The 18880-nt window shown below is 37.4% G+C and overlaps 1 protein-coding gene and 1 long non-coding RNA gene across 5 annotated transcripts in view; one reads left to right on the top strand and one right to left on the bottom strand.

Moving 5' to 3' along the window:
* Positions 1 to 12137, bottom strand: part of LOC123282824 (uncharacterized) — a 429750-nt gene extending 417613 nt beyond the window's left edge. The window contains exon 1 of one of the 2 annotated variants that reach the window (XR_011504035.1): positions 12018 to 12137. This is a non-coding gene — a long non-coding RNA (uncharacterized lncRNA). The remainder of the gene's footprint in view (positions 1 to 12017) is intronic. The other variant, XR_011504034.1, reaches the window with a different exon arrangement.
* Positions 12138 to 12196: 59 nt separating this feature from the next.
* On the top strand, positions 12197 to 14046 carry SMIM30 (small integral membrane protein 30). 3 transcript variants are annotated; one of them, XM_044764325.2, is made up of 3 exons: positions 12197 to 12217; positions 12732 to 12808; positions 13131 to 14046. In XM_044764325.2, exon 3 carries the CDS (start codon positions 13176 to 13178, stop codon positions 13353 to 13355), a length of 180 nt encoding a protein of 59 aa, XP_044620260.2. In that variant the 5' UTR covers positions 12197 to 12217; positions 12732 to 12808; positions 13131 to 13175; the 3' UTR covers positions 13356 to 14046. The 3 variants fall into 3 exon arrangements, with proteins under 3 accessions (XP_044620260.2, XP_044620314.1, XP_070368195.1); XM_070512094.1 differs by lacking the exon at positions 12197 to 12217 and adding an exon at positions 12577 to 12639; XM_044764379.2 differs by lacking the exons at positions 12197 to 12217; positions 12732 to 12808 and adding an exon at positions 12533 to 12672.
* The last annotated feature ends 4834 nt before the right edge of the window (positions 14047 to 18880 follow it).

Below are 18880 nucleotides of genomic sequence, written 5' to 3'. Positions count from 1 at the left end.
CTTCTAGAACATATGGACACAAAGAAAACTCCTAATTAGATCGGAGTACGGTAGCAAACAAATGCTAATGTGCTATCCTTTTAAGAAAATATAACTTTCATATATAGGTAGAAGTTGCCATACAGTAAAGAAGACTTGCCCACAAAAGTGAATCTTCTCTTTCCTTAATTAGAAATTTCTGTCTAGTACAGATAAATCAGTAACTTGACAGTGGTTTCGTAAAACTGAATGACAGGTCCCTACTCTTGTTGGGGAAAGAAGCAAATGCAAATGGGTTGGAGAGCCATTCTTTTATGTTTTCTGGAAGAAGTAAAATGATATGTCTTTCTCTTTCACCCCCAGTGAATTGAACCTAGACCAAGACTCCAAATTTTTATACTATGCACCTTTATGAGTAAAAACATGTTGAACAGTCACATATATATATATAAAATGTATTAATTGTATCCATGTATTACTGTGCTAGTAGGTACATTTCAAAATATACAATATAGAAATTTTAAAAAGATGAAATAAAAAAGAAACTAAAACTTTATATAACTTTGGTTTGTTAATTAATGGTCCAAAAAGTTTTCCCTCACACTAAAATATTCCTTATAATATTTTAAACGAAAAATCAATACAATCAAATATACACAATTTCTTTCAATCTTGGCTTAACATTTATTGACACTGTGATTCAAAAGGTTGGTTCTAAACTCAACTGTAGTTGTCATAAGCTAAAAAAGAAAATGCTGCACAGAGATAAACAGATCCAAATAGTTGAGGCACATTATTGGCTGTGTTTATTAAATCATGACATTCATTTTACAATCTTTTGAGGGATTAATATTATGTTCAACCTATAGTTTTTTTGTAAGAATCTTTGAAGCTTAACTGAGCTAAAACTAGATAGCACTTCATAGTGCTAGTTCTTCCACTTAACCAGACACACAAACACGACAACACATTGTTACACGTTGAAAGTGAACTAATAAATATGGGCATCAAGGTGACTCAGCTTTCCCTAGAATAGCCAGGGGACTCCTCAGAACACACGATTGTCTGACATGTGGGCAGTATAAGGGCACCAGTGTTAAGCCACATGGTAAATATTAGTAAATCTGTATTTCTTATTTTCCAGAGGAAAATAATTATTTTAAAAATTTGAATATTTTCCTCCCCAACTCTCTGACAATCTGACTTAAACAACAGATTCCAGGGAAATGCATAGAAAGAAAAATACCATAAATTTAATCTCTGTCTTTTTTCAGGTTTTGCTCCCCTAACTGAGCAGCTAAGCACCTAGATAGTGTGCTAAGCAGTGTCAACATGTTTCCAGATCTGTACACGGCACACATTTTGCTACCCATGTGCTCAAAAGTCAAATATACATTGATATTCAATGTTTAAGGGATTTACTCACTCAGAAATTACATCAAAATAGCTCAGTTCCAAGAAAAGCACAATGTGAATTTAGAATAGGAAGAAATACGAAAACTTACTTTGGTCTAAGATTTAATCATCCAGAAATGTATGCTACAATGACTTGATATCCACAAGTCTGTTAAGATCATTCCAACACATGGGAGGAAGCATTTTGTAGGTAGTCCATAATAAATGCATTTTGGGGACACATTACATTCAAAAACTTGATTAAACTTATATCTTGATCCTCAGATTACAAATTTTTGCTGGCCTAAATAAAAGATACAGAACCCATTTTTCATCTGTTCACTTTAGCCTACAAGATAGTTCATGAAATAGTATCAGTCACACAGGCTGATGATAAAATATGAACAATATTAAAAATATACCATATATATTTATGTATTTATAAATATTAAATTATTAACAAAGGTTTTCTTTTCAGAAATAGGAAAAAATCCATTTTTTTCTTCCAATTTGAAATAAAGAAATACTAAGAATAAAGGCTTTGGAAAGATAAATAGCAGTGTCTCAGAGACTCTTGAAACAAACCCTTGTAATGAGCACCAGACAACTAGCATAAGACTTGGGGGTGGTGGGAGGAAGAGATAAGAGAAGCAGAGAATGTCAAGTTCAGAAGGAACCTTCAAGAACATCTAAGCCAATCATCCTTTTGAAGTCTGAATCCTTTCTACAACATTACAGCCAAGTGTTCATTAAGCCAACCAAGTGATTGATCAAGAGTTCACTGCTCACCAAGACAGCCAATTCCCTCTTAGAACATTAGACAGCTTTCCCTTATACTGAGCTAAAGCATGCCTATCACTTTTACCCACTGGCCATCAAGAACAAGTCCAGTTCCTTTCCTTTAGGGCCTCTCCTACAGGTTGGAGCCATCAAAAATACCAGATAGTCTCACCGAGTTATCTCATTAACATCCCAGTCTTTCAACTATGTTCTTCAACTAATAATTCTAGTCTTATCACAATCCTAGTTAATATCCAGTTCATTAATGTTTCTCTGAAAGTGGGTTATTCATAAAAGAACACTATACTAGCCAATAGATGGAAACAACCTAAGTGTCCATCGATGGATGAATGGATAAAGAAGATGTGGTGTGTATGTATGTGTGTGTGTTCACAAAATGAACTACTACTCAGACATAAAAAAGAATGAAATCTTGCCATTTGTGACAACATTAGATGGACCTTGAGAGTATTATGCTAAGTGAAATAAGTCAGACAGAGAACAACAAATACCATATGATTTCACTTATATGTGGAAACTAAAAAACAAAACAAACAAGCAAAAGAAAACCCACAGATACAAAGAACAAATTATTGGCTTCCAGAGAGGAGGGTGTTGAGAGGTTGGTGAAAAGAGAGAAGGGGGTAAAGAGGTACAAACTTTCAGTTATAAAATAAGTAAGTGATGGGAATGTAATGTTCAGCATGGTAACAATAGTCAACAATATTGTACAGCATATCTGAAAGTTGCTAAGACAGTAAAGCTTAAAAGTTCTCATCACAAGAAAAAAATTTTGTAATTTTATATGGTGGTGGATGCTAAGTAGATTTATCGTGAAGATCATTTTGCAGTGTATACAAATAGTGAATCATTATGTTGTAAGTTTGAAACTAATATCATGTTATAAGTCAATTATACCTCAATTAAAACACACACATATGTACATATATACTGCTGGGGATGACCCATGGAAAGAGCAAAATAGAACTTTCCCTCCCCATTCTAGATATTACACATCAATTCCTGCAGCCCAAGATCATACTCATGGTTTTCATGGCTATGTCACACATATTGATTCAAACTGAGCTTCATGTTGAATAAAACTTTAAAATCTTAATTGTCAATTTACTCAATAAGTATTTGGGGAATGTCATTAGATGGATATTATAACACTATGAAATGAATGAGAAATCAGTGTGATATAACTGAAAGAGGCAAAACCCTGGACCCAAGCCCCACTTTATCCAGCTATAGCTGTGTAGCAAGAATGCTTGTTAGAGCTACTCAATTTTCATAATAGGCTAACTACCTCGCTCCTTGCTGGTCTCAGTTCCAAAGCATATGGATGGGCCCTCAGCCAGCAATTTAGAATACCAGCACTCCAGGTTATGTAGCTCCTTTCCAAATACCTACAGAGAGAAGAAATGTTTAGGGGAGATAGGTCCAAGACCTTATAAATTCAATCCTTGGTTAATGTCGAATCACCAGAAAGCCACATAGTAGTAATTCACCACACATCTTTCTGAGCACCTTCAGGGAGTTGCATTTAATGCTTTGTCCTAATCTTTGACAAAAGATTGCTGTAAGCAGTAACCATATGAAACTCCCGAGTACATTGCTGTATTTTTAAAACTGAGGATATTGTCCATTTTGTTATCCTCTCAGTGCTAGGAAAGGAATGACATGTGTCAATATTTCTAATGATGGAAATCATCAGAATGGTTTTATACATTTTAAAAAATTAAATTTTAGAGAAGGTAAGGCAGAAAGAACTAATGAGGAAAAAAGGTCATTAGATACATAAACAAATAGCAAGAAATATTTGTATTTCCCACTTCATCAATAACTTAAAAATGATCTATGATAGCAAAACAGATCATTCTAACTGGGTCTTATTCAATGCTTACTGTTAATTAAGATAAAGATTGCTATCAGTTGCCCCTATGTCTCCTCTTCCCAAAGAACAGCCCCAATAATTTATTTTCCCCAATTACAATGGACCTAAGAACTATCTGGAGAACTAGTTTTAGAAATTGGTATTTTTAAACAAATTCTCCATGTAATTGGATGCAACTGGACCATAGAACACACTTCAAGAACACTCTTCCAGGACTGATTTTTGAATCACTTGAATCAACTCTGTCACTTATCCCTGAGCCCTCTGTTGTCTCTCTAGGTCCCTTTTAAAGCCCTGGTGACCAAAGGTAGGTAGAGTATTCTTACTACGGGCCCTACTAAAGCAGAGAAGATGAAGGGATTATGCCCCTACTGTGACACTGCAAACACATGCACTTTAATACATCCTAGTGTTGATAGGCATGCTTGCAAAAGCAGTGCTTCACTTTGTCAGATTGAGGTCAGCTACTTAACTCTCCTGACAACTGAGAGCTTAAATTGTATTAAAATGGGTCCAAATCACAATAAAATGAAACTACGAATAGTGTTGTATGGGACTTTTTCCCCAATTGAACCAGTTGTAATCATTTTTTTATATATCACCTATTCTACTCTTAAAACACAGAATTTTCCTTTAAATAGAAAATCTGGCAACCTCCTTGAGTAAAATTATTCTTCAGAAAGTAAACTCTTTTTGTCATAATTTTTTTTATTTATAAAGATTTTTAATTCAAACAATACCACTTTTAGAATATTCACAAATAGGTAGCCTGTTGTCATACTGGATTCAAAATCATCAAAATATTACAGGGCAAGAGTAAAGAAACTTTATTATTGCTCTCTAACTTACCATTTCATAAATAAATCATTCCATAATACAGAAACTGATGTTATACCATAAAGTTCTCTGCCTGGACCATCTATATGATTTAGCAAAAGAAATAGATTTAAAAACTAAAAGTGACCAATCACTTACAATATGTCAACTGAAAACTCACAATAAATGTTGACATAAAAGGTTCAGATACTCATTCAAGTTTCTGAGATCAATTTAAAAGTCACCACTTCCAAGCTTTTGCTTACCTATAAAAACTCTAGCCCTATATATTCCATCATGTCTAAATTGACTCTAAATAAAAGGTATTATCAAATGAACAAGTTGAGCTATCCAAAGCAGAAATTCAAGGTCTGAAAAATGAGCGATTTTACTCAGAAAATGGCCAGATAGAAATTTTACAAGGTTTTAGATTCAAGGGAAATCAAGCTAAGACCAGTTGGGGCATGATTCACTCTCTTAAGCTATTTGCATTTTTTATCTGGTATGTTTTTAATTTTATAAATTTCATGCTGTCTGTCTCCATGGTTACCAGCTCTTAATCATAATGAGCACCTGGTCTGTACAGAGGAATTAATATTTCCTTATGAACCACACACACTAAATTGTTCATAACCTCTCTATACTTTTCCAGTGACTAGTTTAAGTTTTTGACCTCTAAGCAAAGATTTTCAAAAGGTTCTTTTGATTTTCTTTTCTTTCTTTTTAATTTTGTATATTATGTGGACTTTAGTGGTTTCATGATAGCTGAGATTTGCCAACACATCACAATCTATGTTCTTTGACATGTAACTTCTATATCCATCAAGTGTGCTTCTGATCCTGGGTCAGACATACTTTATGTTTTTTAAAAAACACCTTTTTGTACATATTTATTAAATCTAAGTCAAAATCAATTGACAAATTAGGTGAATACTGGTATTCACTCATTCACCCAACTAGGGCCTGGAGGGAAGCATACAAACCCCAACCGCTCAGTGACACCATGCTTAGGGTTCCTAAGAAACACCTTATTCCAAAGAAAATTAAAATGGCATTTGATACTGTGGACATTTTCCACATAAAAGCATATGGGCAATGTTTAAGAGCATAGACTTTGTCAGATTTCCTGGGTCATATCCTGACTCTGCCACTCACTCATTATGTGACCTTGGATAAATTACTTAACTATGCCTCAGTTTCTTCATCTGTAACCGGGGATAATAACTGTATTTGCCTCATAGGATTAATTTAAGGAGTAAAGGGATTTATATTTGTTAATGTGTAGAATAGTCCCTGGCACATATTAGTTACTGTTTAAGTGTTTTTTAAATATAAATCAATCATTATGACCCCATATAGCATGAAACCACGTTTTCTAAGAAAATCTGATTTTCACAATAAATATTTGTTAACCCTTCTATGAGGCAAGATAATCCTGACTTTAAGTTTCCTTGTGCAGCACTTAACTATTACCTGATCAGCTAGTCCCACATCTCTAAGAATTCTATACACTGACCATATTAGGCATTTTACCTGTCACTTCATTTAACCTGCATTGGTAATCCTATGAAGACTGATGATGTTCTCGTTACAGATGAGAAAACTCAAGTTTCAATAAGTTAGATATTGCACAAATACACAGTTAGTAAGTCGCAGAGATAAATTTTGGGCCAACCAATGACATCTCCAAAAATGAGATGTTCTTAATCCATTACCATAAATGAAGTGCTATATAAAGAGATAATCTCACAACTTTTCAAAACTATAAATTTGTCCCATCCAGGCATTCTTAGCCTGCTCCTGGAAGCCCAGCAAGGTAAGTAAAATTCGAATCTGTCAGTGCCTCAGGGTAGGGTTCCTCTACTTCCCTGGACACCACAGGCTTGTGTATGTGATTGACTCCCACAGATTACTGAGGTTCGTTGGTAGAAGTCAGGGCCACAAATGCAAATGAGCTCTAGATGGTGCCTGGAACAATGTTAAAAATGACCTTTTGCATCTTGCCCATACACCTCTGTAAAATGCTGGAACCAGAGTGTTTAGCCTGAGCAGATATTTTTTCTCCAGCAGCTGAACAGCTCTGGAAAGCTTGGCTTATTCCATCCTGTTGGCCTAACAATTAGTTGGCTCTAATGTAATGATCTTGGTGATGAATGTCCTATTATTAATGGGAAATACTGACTAGCCCTGGGTTGGTTTTTTTTTTTTTTTCATTGTGAGGCTCCAATAAAATGTCTCTATTCACTTGGCTTGGCTCCATTTCTAATGAGGAGGTCTGGGTTTTATGAATTTCCTGACACACACACCAGTCACTGCAATAACCTGATGTCAATCTATCCTGCCTCCTCTGATGGGATCCCAGACGTGTCTTCCTTCAGCGTCTAGCTATGACTCACTTCTAAGTTATAAAATAAGCAGAAGTCACTTCTCCTTTCTTCTCCGAAACCATTTCTTGGTAGCAACTGACTTGGAAAATTTTGCCCTCCACTGCTCAATAAGTGACTAAAGTAATGTTCTTTGTCTCTGGCTACCAGTGATGTCTATTTTAGACATCGTATGTTCTAAACGTATGTTCTCTTGAATTGAAAGACTAAATTCTGGATTCTGGATAACCCCAGATACTTAATGCCAAAAGAGGAACAAAGCATTCAGACAGCTTGGGGAAGAAAATGAATGTGGCATTGCTTTAGAAGAATGGTGGTTCATGTTGCTACCAGAGACTTTCAAAGGCAGAACTTGTAGCCAGCAGATGCTGGCCACAGAGGAAGTTGCTCATCGGTCTAGCACCTGCTAAAGAAATGATAGTTCCTTTTAGAAGAGGAACTATACATGTACAACATAGCAGTTATTGTCCTGGTCAGTGATCTAGACAGAATACTAAATCTGAGCTACAGCTGGGAAATAACAGTTCATTAAGATAGACTGAAGGCACACTAAAAATCAAAAAGCCAGGCTCAGGTCAAAGAAGTGGAGGATATTATTATATTCACTGCATTCCAGAAATTCATCCCTGCCAATACATCATTTAACATTAGTAATGCCCAGGTTAACATCTCCAATTACAGTATACACCATATGACCCTTTACTTATAAGTCAAAGACAAACTTGAAAAAGAAACATGATTTTTTTGAAGCCACTTGGCAAAACAGAGTTCCTTCATCTATGGAGTACAAGCAAATGAGTTCTAAGTATGGGTTGTAAGAAAAATAACGTTTATCTTCTTCAGACACTGGACCTTACTAAAGCCAAGGAGGTAAGGTAAAAATCTTGGTACCATATTCAAAACAGTGTGGCATGGCATCTCTCGGAAGTAATATAAAAGCATTTCCTTCTGTCCTACAAGCTCTGCAATTAATTACCCCATAACAATCTATCAAGAGTAATACATTCCTCTGAACCCATAGTCTCCATTCTTATAATTCTCTTTTAGCAAAGCTTTTAACGCTGTCTTTTCCTTTGCTGCAATTTATGGAGAAAGCAGTACAGAGTTACAGATTAGCTACTGTAATTATAAAAAGAATTCAAGAGGAATTAAGAGTGTGTTTCTTTGTTTGTTGGATTTTGTTGGAGTGATCCTAGAGATCATTTGAGTTGAATGATTTCTTGAGGCCCTTTACCCATATCTAGACCCTATCAACCATATTTTCAAAACCCCCCTTCACATATTACTCATCAGTAATATGATGAGTTACTGATGCAACACTAGCTGAGTGGAGAATATGTTTTAAGTACAAATATAACCTCCAGTGGGTATGAAATAGTTAAATAGTAAAATCCACCCCCCCCCCCCCCAGGGAACAACTAGATGGTTGTTGTCATAAACACCACAGCTTTAAAGTAATCGAGGAATGTTTTCCATTCAACCCTCAACCCAAAGCCTAAGAGGCCTAAAATGCCTCTGCATCCAAGAGTTCCACAGGCATTTTCTATTTACTGTGTGCCTGCAGAAGAGCATGTTCACAATGGAGAAAAGCCACATCCTGGAGACCTCATTCTCATGGATTGGATTAACAGCGAATAGTAACAACAGTTACTATTTAATGAGGGTTTACTACATGCCAGCAACTAATTCCAGGAACTTATTTCTGGATATATTTAATCTTCAATAATATACACATGAAGTAGGTATTATTATACCCCATTTGATAGATGAATAAGCTGAGTCTTAGAAAAGTTTAGTAACTTATCTATTGTCATACAACTAGTAAGCAGCGTAGCTAGCTTTCTAACCAAGCTGCCTGACCCCAGAGACTATAACTCTTAACCACTGACTGAGGAAACAAAAATACAATTAAAGGAGGAAGTGAGAAGTACTGAGCTCTGGACACTTTAGAAACATTTCATTTAACTCTCATACAATACATTTTGTAAAAGGAAACTGAGTCTCAGAGAGATTAACTAAATATCCAAATCCAAAAGCCAGCAAAGGAAAAACTAATATTCCTTATACCACATCAAACCACCTCTCTGCAGCTTAAAGACTAAACTGAGTGGCCGATATAGAAGCAGAACTATCACTTCAATCTGCATATCAGTGCTGCTATAAGAAAGCGACCAGTGGAACCCGTCTGGCAGAGATGCTGATAGGAAAAAGAAGGGAATCTGAGATAAGAGAAAACATAAAACCAGCAGAACCAAAGAGGAAGAGGATCTAAATCATTAAGACACTGTAGTGTTGGTAGGGGGAGGGGGCAGTGTGTATGTACACAACTCAAGTGTGTGTGAACTGTTTGCTGTTTGGTTTCATTCTGTTTTCAGTTACTCCTTTTACTTTCTTCATGAAATTTTGAGTGGTTTTCACCAAGGGACAGCATCCATATCCACAACCAAAGAGCATTTGGCAATGTGTGACGGCAGTAGGTGGTCCTCAGGACTGGGGGATCCTGTTGGCATTTAGTGGGCATGGGCTAGGGACGCTAAACATCCTGCAATATTGTGTCTGCACAACAAAGCACTGTCCCACCAAAAATACCAATACTGCTCGTCCAACATTAAGAAGTATTTAAAAGAACCCTTTCAGAGATTAAGGAAAAAATAATGATCAAGGTGGACTTAATCAACATTTGTTGTCAAGATCCCGGTGCCTCAAGTCGACAGAGGAACTAAATACCTACTGCACATATAAACAAATACATACATAATATAATTTCAGTTAGTGATAGGCACTATGAGGAAAAAATAAGGCAGGTAAGTGGGTAGAAGGTAATGGGAGAGCTATCTTTTGTGAGGTGCTCAGCAACGGAGGTGAAATTTGAGCTGAGCCTTGAATGATGGTGAGAAAACAGCCAATAAAAAGTCTGTGGGAAAATTATTACCCGGAGAGAGAATAGCCACGGCAAATTCAATAGGGAACAACAAAATTGGCATGTTTAACAAACAACAAAAAGGTGAGTGTGATTGAAATGGAATGAGTATGATGAGCGGTGAGTTGACATCAGAGAGGCAGGCAGAGGCCAGAATGTGTAGGGCTTCGTGGGTCTTGAAAAAGAGCTTGGATTTCTGCTTAATGTGATGGAACTGGAGAGTTTTAAGCAAAGGAGTAAATGATCTGATTTTTTTTTTTAATCACTAAGGTAGTAAGAAGAGAAAACTGAGAATGAGGATATCATGCTACTTGGAAAGTAGGACTGTAGATAAAGTACACAGAAGCATATATCATGATATCTTTGATAAATTGCCTGATGGGGTGGGTACTGGTTAGGGAAAGTTAACCAATTGTATTTTAAAACTACTTGGGCCCAAAACATCCCTGCACAAACTTCTGCCATTCTTTTTTCAGATGGGCCAGGTCATTAATTGATCTCTTAATATATTAATTTAAAGAAAAAGCATTTTACCACGCACAGACTCTTCATACTTAAAACCAAACCACTGTCGTCAATGTTGACACACCTAGAAACAAGCCCGTAATAACACTAACGTTAAAGTAGTCTCTGCTGACTTTAGCTAACTGAAATAAACATAGAGGGAAAATTAAATGCCCAAACTGTTCACATTGGAATACAAGAGACTATTTTGGAAACCATAAAAAAAAAAGCTTCTATTTCAAATACAATTGATTAGAAAGGTACAAAACTAAAAGTAGCTCAAGGCAAATGAGGCAAAGACAGAAAATAATCAAGTTTAGAGAGGCAATACTGACAACATTATTTTGTCCATCTTCCAATTTGCAAGACACCTTGGTTTGGTTTATTTGCCACTTCTTTGTCTGTCATGAAATCTTTGGCACATTTATTATTATTAGCCAAATAATTATTATTAGCCAACACTATTGAGCACCTGCTGGGGGTGTGTTAGGAGCTAGGAATATAAAGTTTTGCTGTCAGTCTAAAGAGGTTAGCAAAGCTTAAGAAAAAAGATAACCAACGATACAACGACGCTAATTATGGACGTTGAACTGAATGTAACTGCTGTATCTGAGAGACAGACTATCAGACATAGCAGGCGACTTCATCCCTAACCCACATCATTAACAATTTACAATCTGAAGCTGCCAAACAAATTGTTGAGTCAGTAAATGACAGTTTAGGAGACTGGGTGACTAAAAAGGTTCAGTAAGGACTTCACTGATATTAGACTTCAAGAAGGCCTTTCAGAAAGGGTTAAGACTTACACATGTAATTCATTCGTACGATTTAAAAGTAACAATTTTACATCTTTTCGTAAATATTTGGGGATGCTTGGGATGGGTGTCATAAAAACATGACTGAGAAGAAATCACTAAAGTGTACCATATACGGCGCTCCGGAATAAGGAAACACACAACTCTGGAACCTGAATCAAAACCATTTTTCCTAAACTTTGTTTTTCCCTACAAATGCTTTTAACATTTCCCAAAACGTCTTATTAAACATGTTTTTGCCCCATTGGTTAAGAAGAATTAACAAATGTCACAGGCAGTTTTGGAAGATGGTGACAGGGGATTGATTCCCAGCTTGAGAAACGCTGGAAGCCGCTGGTTTAGAAGCGTTCGAAACGGATGGGTCTGCTCTGGTATCTCATCCAGCTGTTACGTCTTCATTTCAGTCAAAGAAAAAGACATAACTACTGGTGAGTCTTGAAACCTTGAACGGGGTAAAAAACACTCGCCGTCAGTTCTTGATCTTACTTTTAAGCGAGCTTTTGTACAAATACACTAAACCACTTTACCAGTAAGATGTTGGGCCCCGTGGGGAAGCCCCGTGAGCTCGCTCCCCTCAGTCTCCAGCAGAGCGTGACCGTCATCCCGCAGCCAGTTACACGGGAGCGCGCCGGTGCATCCTGGGAGTCGTCAGCAGTGGGGATTGTGGGAAATGTAGTTTGGAGACTCCGCCCTCCTCGCCATTTCTGTAATGGCTGCTTCGTGGAAGGTAATGTACAAGCTCGTCTCCAAAGGGTACTTAGATTGGCCCAGTGTATTTGTAAAACAGAAGGCAAGTTTGCACCTTGCCGGGCCAAAGCAGAGATTCTTTTTAAAATCTTAGTGTCGAGTCCTGGAACGAACTTGTCTCTCGGTTCGATTTATTTTTAGCTTTTCCTGTGTGGGCGAACTAACCAACTTTCAGTCTAGTTGTCCTGCTTAACTATTTTCCCTACTTATTGCCCATTTCTCTCCTTCTGTACAACGCCCCCGCTTTGCGCTGACTCTAGCTGCATTCTTAAAGTGATAATAATAGGAATAGTCATGGTGATGATGAGTAATTTTTAAATCCTACCCTCCTCTGATAATAGGCGGTGTCACGCAAAAGCTCTTAGTCTCAGCATCCGGAGCTCCAAGAAAGGGGTATTTCAAGTCAGATAGAATTAAACATATATCGTTTCTTTGGTAAGTCGTACTAATTCTCCACAACTTCATGGTATTATATGTTATGTTACTTTTGCCAGATTTGTCTGCATTTCCTGGATGGGAGAGACCTTAAGCAAGTGTAATTTTTACTCACTAGGATACTTTAAGTTTCCAAGTAAGTGTGTTGTGCATTTTCTGTTTGTTCTTAGTTCTGTTCTGCTGTTGAGTTTGTTTGGTTTATTCACTGGGTGTTGGCATTATTATAGGTGGAAAAATCGCTAGAGTCAAGGAGTTATCATAAGGGGAAATTAGTCTCAAATGAGCATCTTTAAGTACCTTTTACTTCCCTCAGTTTTTTCCACCATAAAATGAAGACATGGGTCTGAAATTTAAATTTAACAGGTTGTGTGGAGCATTATTTGTCATGTGTTCATATTGTCATTTGAAAAGGTAGGAATTTTTAATGGTTCCTTTTTGTTTTCATGTTTAATTTCTAGAGACCTTCAGCCCTCAAGATCCAGCCACTTGAAGACCCCAGCATCATGACCTCAGTTTCAACTCAAGTGTTCTTAGTCCTCATTTCACTGCTTTTGGTGCTGCCTGTTGTTGAAGCAGTAGAAACCGGAGATGCAGTTGCTCTCTTGTTAGGTGTGGTACTCAGCGTTACAGGCATTTGTGCTTGTTTGGGGATATATGCACGAAAGAGAAATGGACAGATGTGACTTTGAAGAGCCTCCTGAATCAAACCTTGCCCTGAAAATCTTTGTGCTATTGAGGCTAAAAACAGAGCTTTGGTGTCTGGAAGTTCCCAAGAAACAGTAAATAGGGTAAATTCACGTTCTTAATTAACTGTTTTCACTATAAATGGGAACAAATTGATATATGTTAAATGGAAAGAAAAGTTTCCCAACAAATGATGTACTGACAAATGCAGTCTATAATTTGTATTTGCTGCTTAGAAAAAGGATCAAAGTAAGAGGGCTGAAGTTTTCATATGTAACATTTCATAGTTTCAGAATTCTCAAAGCACATAAAATAGGAAGAAGGAAGCTCTGGCCCAGAATCCTAGGAAATCACCACTGTTCAGTTGTAATCACTGCCCCCTGCATCTTTTTGGAGTCTTTTCTCCATATTTTTATTATATTTTTGTTTTTGTTATCTCCCAAGTTAATATTGTACTTAGATATGATATACAGTCAGTCAGAAATTAAAATTTTATTTCTTTGGTGGGAAGAAGGTTAAAAAATGTATTCAGTGTATCTAACAGTGAAATGGAGAAAAGATTTAATGTAAAAAAAATACTTTATATTGACGTTGAAATGGAGTAGCGATTTAATGTTAAAAAAACTTTATATTAACTAACATCTCCATAGTGAGAAATACTATATTAAATATAAACCCATTATGTTGTAAGTTAATGTGTGGTGTGCATTTCTGTTTAGGTTAAGCTGTTCAATCTTTGCATAGACTTTTATATAAGCTAAGTGGAGAGGGGCAGGATGCCTTACCTTAACTGGTCACGCTAGCTTGTAGAGACACAAATCAGCAAAAAATGAGAAATGGGCAGCATCAAGATAGGAGAGGCCCCTGGTAGAGAATCCACAAATACAGAAAGAAAATATAGTGGCCCATACTGATTTATACACCAGCCAGATGAGACATACCCTCTCTTACCTTGCTACCTAAAGTACCCTCAGATCAGCAATATCTCCTGGGAACTTGTTAGAAATCCAGAATCTTGGGTCCTACCCAGACCAATTGGATCAAAATCTGCATTTGTTTGAAGAGCCCAGTGTCATTTGTATGCACCTTCAAGTTTAAGAAGACTACTCTCACTTGTTTGTACCCAAGAATGACCTGAAGAACTTGGTAAAACTTTTACATTCCCAGGTGTCTGTCCTGGTTGTGTTGTAGTAATTGTAGGTTGGGGCCTGGAAATCTATGTTTAACAAGGGCCCCCCAGTGATTCTTTTGATTCTATAGATGCAGCCAGCATAGAATAATCTGAGTAAGTCAAACTACTTTAGGGTCTTAATGGAAGCAGGTAGTCAAGTTTTTTCCCTAAGATAATGCATTAACCAATCTCTAGCTCTCCAGGTGACATTGGGAGCCTTAATTTTGGTCGGAAAACAGGCAGGAGCAATCTACAATCTTGTTTACAGTATATTACAATACAGATGTGAGCTGAGCTGGCTTGCATGAGGGATTTGGCAGAGGAGTCAAGGAGTAAGGGACAGCCACGCTATCAAGATAGTGAAGAAACTGAATGGATCTGTATTTGTCATAGTTCTTTTGTTTTTTCACCAGAGAAAGCACTAACATGTTTTGTTCAGATAAATTGGCAGTTACACATTGTGTAAGTAGTAGAACTTGATTTTACATGCCTTTTTTTGTTTTCTGAAAGATGGAAAAAGGAATGCAGAAAAAGGCCAGTTTGCCCTGTGGACTGTAAACCAGCCCATTGGTACTGATCTAGAGAGGCTGCTGTGGCTTCCTCGTGTGTCTGAACTCTTCCAATGGCATTGAGAGAAATCAAACCTCAAGTACATTTTAAATCACAGTGTATTAGTCATGTAGTCACCTCCAGTTACTATTCTTAAAATGTTCAAAATAAGACTACAGGCAAACATTCTTTAATGCACATGTATTTTCAGAAGTGCCTAGAAGGAATTAGAAACTGTCGTTTTCCTATTTTCTCCTTAAAAATAGAGAATCATCATGAGGTGGCATTCAGGAATTTTGATGGATATGATAGGGAATATCTTCCCTACTTTTAGCCTCATTTTTTTTTTTTTTAGCCAATCTATCTAGGTTGGATTATATGGGTTTGCCTGAAAAGAACAGAAACTCTTATGGTGGCTCTTAACCTTTTGGGGGCCATCAGCTCCTTTGAGAAGCTGATGAAAACTATGGTCCTTTCCCTAGAAAAAAGCACATACATACTGGCATTTTTAGATTAATTTCAGGGAGTTCACAGAGCTGAAGCCCATCCAGAAATCCCAAATTACAAATTTCTACTCTTGTATTTCCTTTTTTTTTTTGAGGTTCTTTCCAATTCTGGAATTCCTTAATTTGCTCTGAGGGATAACACCTGCAGTGGGGCAGCTATAAGAAGAATGGGGTGATAAATGTCCCCCAGGTGCCCAGCATAATTTGTAAATGTAAATGCTCTGTACATCTTGGCCTGGTTGAGTCCAGTTAAAAGCAGAAGACTAATAGTTGAAATCAACAGGAAATGCTGGTGACCAGCCTATTCCTCTAATGCCAAAAATCAGAGCGTTTCATGGATGGTTTCTCGCCGGTTGCTTTTAAGATTTTTTTTCCAGGCTGGGTCTATGGCTGAGTGGTTAAGGCTGCTCGCTCCGCTTCAGTGTCCGTGGGTTTTGCCAGTTTGGATCCTGGGCGCGGACCTAGCACAGCTCATCAGGCCATGCTGAGGTGGTGTCCCACATAGCAGAACAAGAAGGACCTACAATTAGAATATACAACTATGTACTGGGGGGGTTGGGCAGAAGAAGAAGAAAATAAAAGATTGGCAACAGATGTTAGCTCATGGCCAATCTAGGGGAAAAAAAAGATTTTTTTTTCCATCCTTAGTTTTCAGAAGGTTAACTATGATGTGTGTTGGCATGAATATCTTTGGGTTTATTCTGTTTGGGGTTTGCTCAGCTTCTTGAACTATAGGTTTATATCTTTTCCCAAATTTAGGTAGTTTTCAGCCATTATTTTTTCAAATACTCCTTCAGCCCATCTATTTTCACCTTTCCTTCTGGGACTCCAGTGACCCAAGTGTTAGATCTTTTCTTACAGTCCCACTTGTCCCTGAGGCTCTTCCCCACCCCAGGCCCCCCCTAGTTTTTTTCCTCTGTTGTTGAGATTGAGTAATTTCTAGTGTTCTATCCTCAAGTGCACTGATTGTGCCGTTGTGTTTTTCAGTTCTAACTTTCCTATTTGGTTTTTCTTTGTAGCTTCTGTTTCTTTGCTGAGACTTTCTATTTTTTCTTTCGTTTCAAGCATGTTTGTAATTGTTCATGGAAGTACCTTGATGGTGGCTGCTTCAAAATCCTTGTCAGATGATACTAACATCAGTTTCATTTCAGTCTCAGCATCTGTTGATTGTCTTTTCTCATTCAAGTTGAGGTCTTCCTTGTTACGATGAGTGATTTTCCATTGATTCTTGGACATTTGGGGTTTTATATTAAAAAGACTGGACCTTATTTAAATCTTGTATTTTAGCAGGCCTCCTCTGACACCACTCCCTCAGAGGAAGGGAGGATGCTGCCTCATTACTGCCAAGATAGAGATAGAAGTTCCAGGGGCACCTCATTAGTGCTCTCCACGTGCCCTCCACTGACCCTGGGGGTGAGGTACCTTGTAGCTACTGGGTGGGAGCGAGTGGAAGTCCAGACTCCCCACGTGTTCTCCACTGGCCCGTGACTGTGTCCAAGCCCATTGGAATTTCTGGATTGCTAGCTTCTCCAGTACCTGACCAGAGACCTATGAAGCAAAAAGAAAATCTAGAGACTTCACTACCATGTCTTTCTACTGGTCATGAGGTCCTTAGCCGATCTGTCTTCTTTCCAACTTTCCGAATCTTCATATGTTTGTTTTATACAAAATGTCCAGAGTTTTTAGCTTTATTTAGTGGCAGAAATAGGAAAAAGGATGTCTACTTCATCTTCCTGGGAACAGAAGTCTCCTCAGTGCATATTTAAAGAGTGAATTTCCTAGAGAGAGAAAACACCAGGTAAATGATTGATTCAAGGTATTTCACTTGTCCTGTGATGTCCCTCGTCTGTCATCCCCTTTTCACCCATCCAAGGTATCATATTCCTGTCTTTACCCAGTAAGCTCAACTAGGGAGTACAATTAGCAGTCAAGACTTCAGGAGTGCAGATGAAGTTTGAAAAAATGAAGTGTGTCCCTATTTTGTCTCAGCCAGTGCAACTGGCAGCTCTGAAAAACTGATGTGAGACCAAATGTACCTACTGAAGGAACCAGCCAGGCCCAGGAAATCTCAGAAGCTACACATCGCATGTACCTTCACCCTCTTAGGCTTTCTTAGCTGTGTAGAAGCTTGTCAAATGCCATTTCCAACCTTGGATGTAGAAAAATGATGTAGCTATACAACCTGCAGCACATAATGAAAGAAGGGCACTTCTTGGTATACAACCTATCTCCCTCCCTGAGACTCACGTATCACTCTCTTTACTGGTATCCCAATAGGGGTTAAGAGCCCAAGCTCTGGAATCTAACACAACTAAATAGATAACCAGGCTCCACCAATTAAAATGTGATCTTGAGCAAGTAACTTCTTTTAAATTTGTGTCTCCCTGTTAAATTTCTTTCTGTTAAATGGATATAATAATACAGTCATGCACTGCATAACAACATTTTGGTCAACAATGGACCACACATACGACAGTGGTCCTATAATATTAGAACCATATAGCCTAGGTGCGTAGTAGGCTATACCATCTAGGTTTCTATAAGTACACTCTAGCATGTTGACACAATGATAAAATCACTTAACAATGCATTTCTGAGAACACATCCCCATGATTAAGTGATACATGACTGTAGTACCTATCTCAAATAGGTGAGGAATACAGAAAATAATGAATGTGAAAGGCTGGGCACACTGGATGCTATTATTATTATTGGTATTTGGAGATATTTCCTAGACATTGGGGAAAAAAACTACTAGCACCAAGTTTCTATTTACAAAGAGGGCATCTTTAGAAAGTTATATAAGCAAATCCCTTATTAAACAGTTTATATTTCAATTTTGACATTTTCCCTGAGTCTTCATTTTCTTTACCATAATCCCCTCCCCCCCATTATAGGCTTACAAATTGATGAAACTCAAAGACATCTATGAAGAAAAGAAAATTTGGCTACTCTAAAGTTTCCCCAAGTCTTCTTATTTGTACCTGAGTCTCTTGAGGAGAAAAAAAAGGAAAAAAAGAAAGAAAATAATTGATGCTGTTTTAGTAATTCCTAACATGTTCAACCATGATGACTTAAGTGACATAACAAAAGCTTACCAGCAACTGCTCAGATCATTAAAGGAAATTACAAGGAATTTGGTTCTGCTTATTCAGGAAAATGGCAGATCTGGTCCATATTCGACCAGGAAAAATATTCTGACAAATCTCATCTCATTAGAAGTCATAAAGATATAAGCAACACGTAACTTCTTAATGGTTGTTTCCTATGATGGGGAGTGGAAAGGAAGCCCCTATTT

The sequence above is a fragment of the Equus asinus genome, chromosome 1, assembly GCF_041296235.1.
Source record: "Equus asinus isolate D_3611 breed Donkey chromosome 1, EquAss-T2T_v2, whole genome shotgun sequence".
Classification (NCBI taxonomy): Eukaryota; Metazoa; Chordata; class Mammalia; order Perissodactyla; family Equidae; genus Equus; species Equus asinus.
Note: the sequence above shows the minus strand (reverse complement) of the source record. Positions and strands in the feature narration are given on the sequence as shown.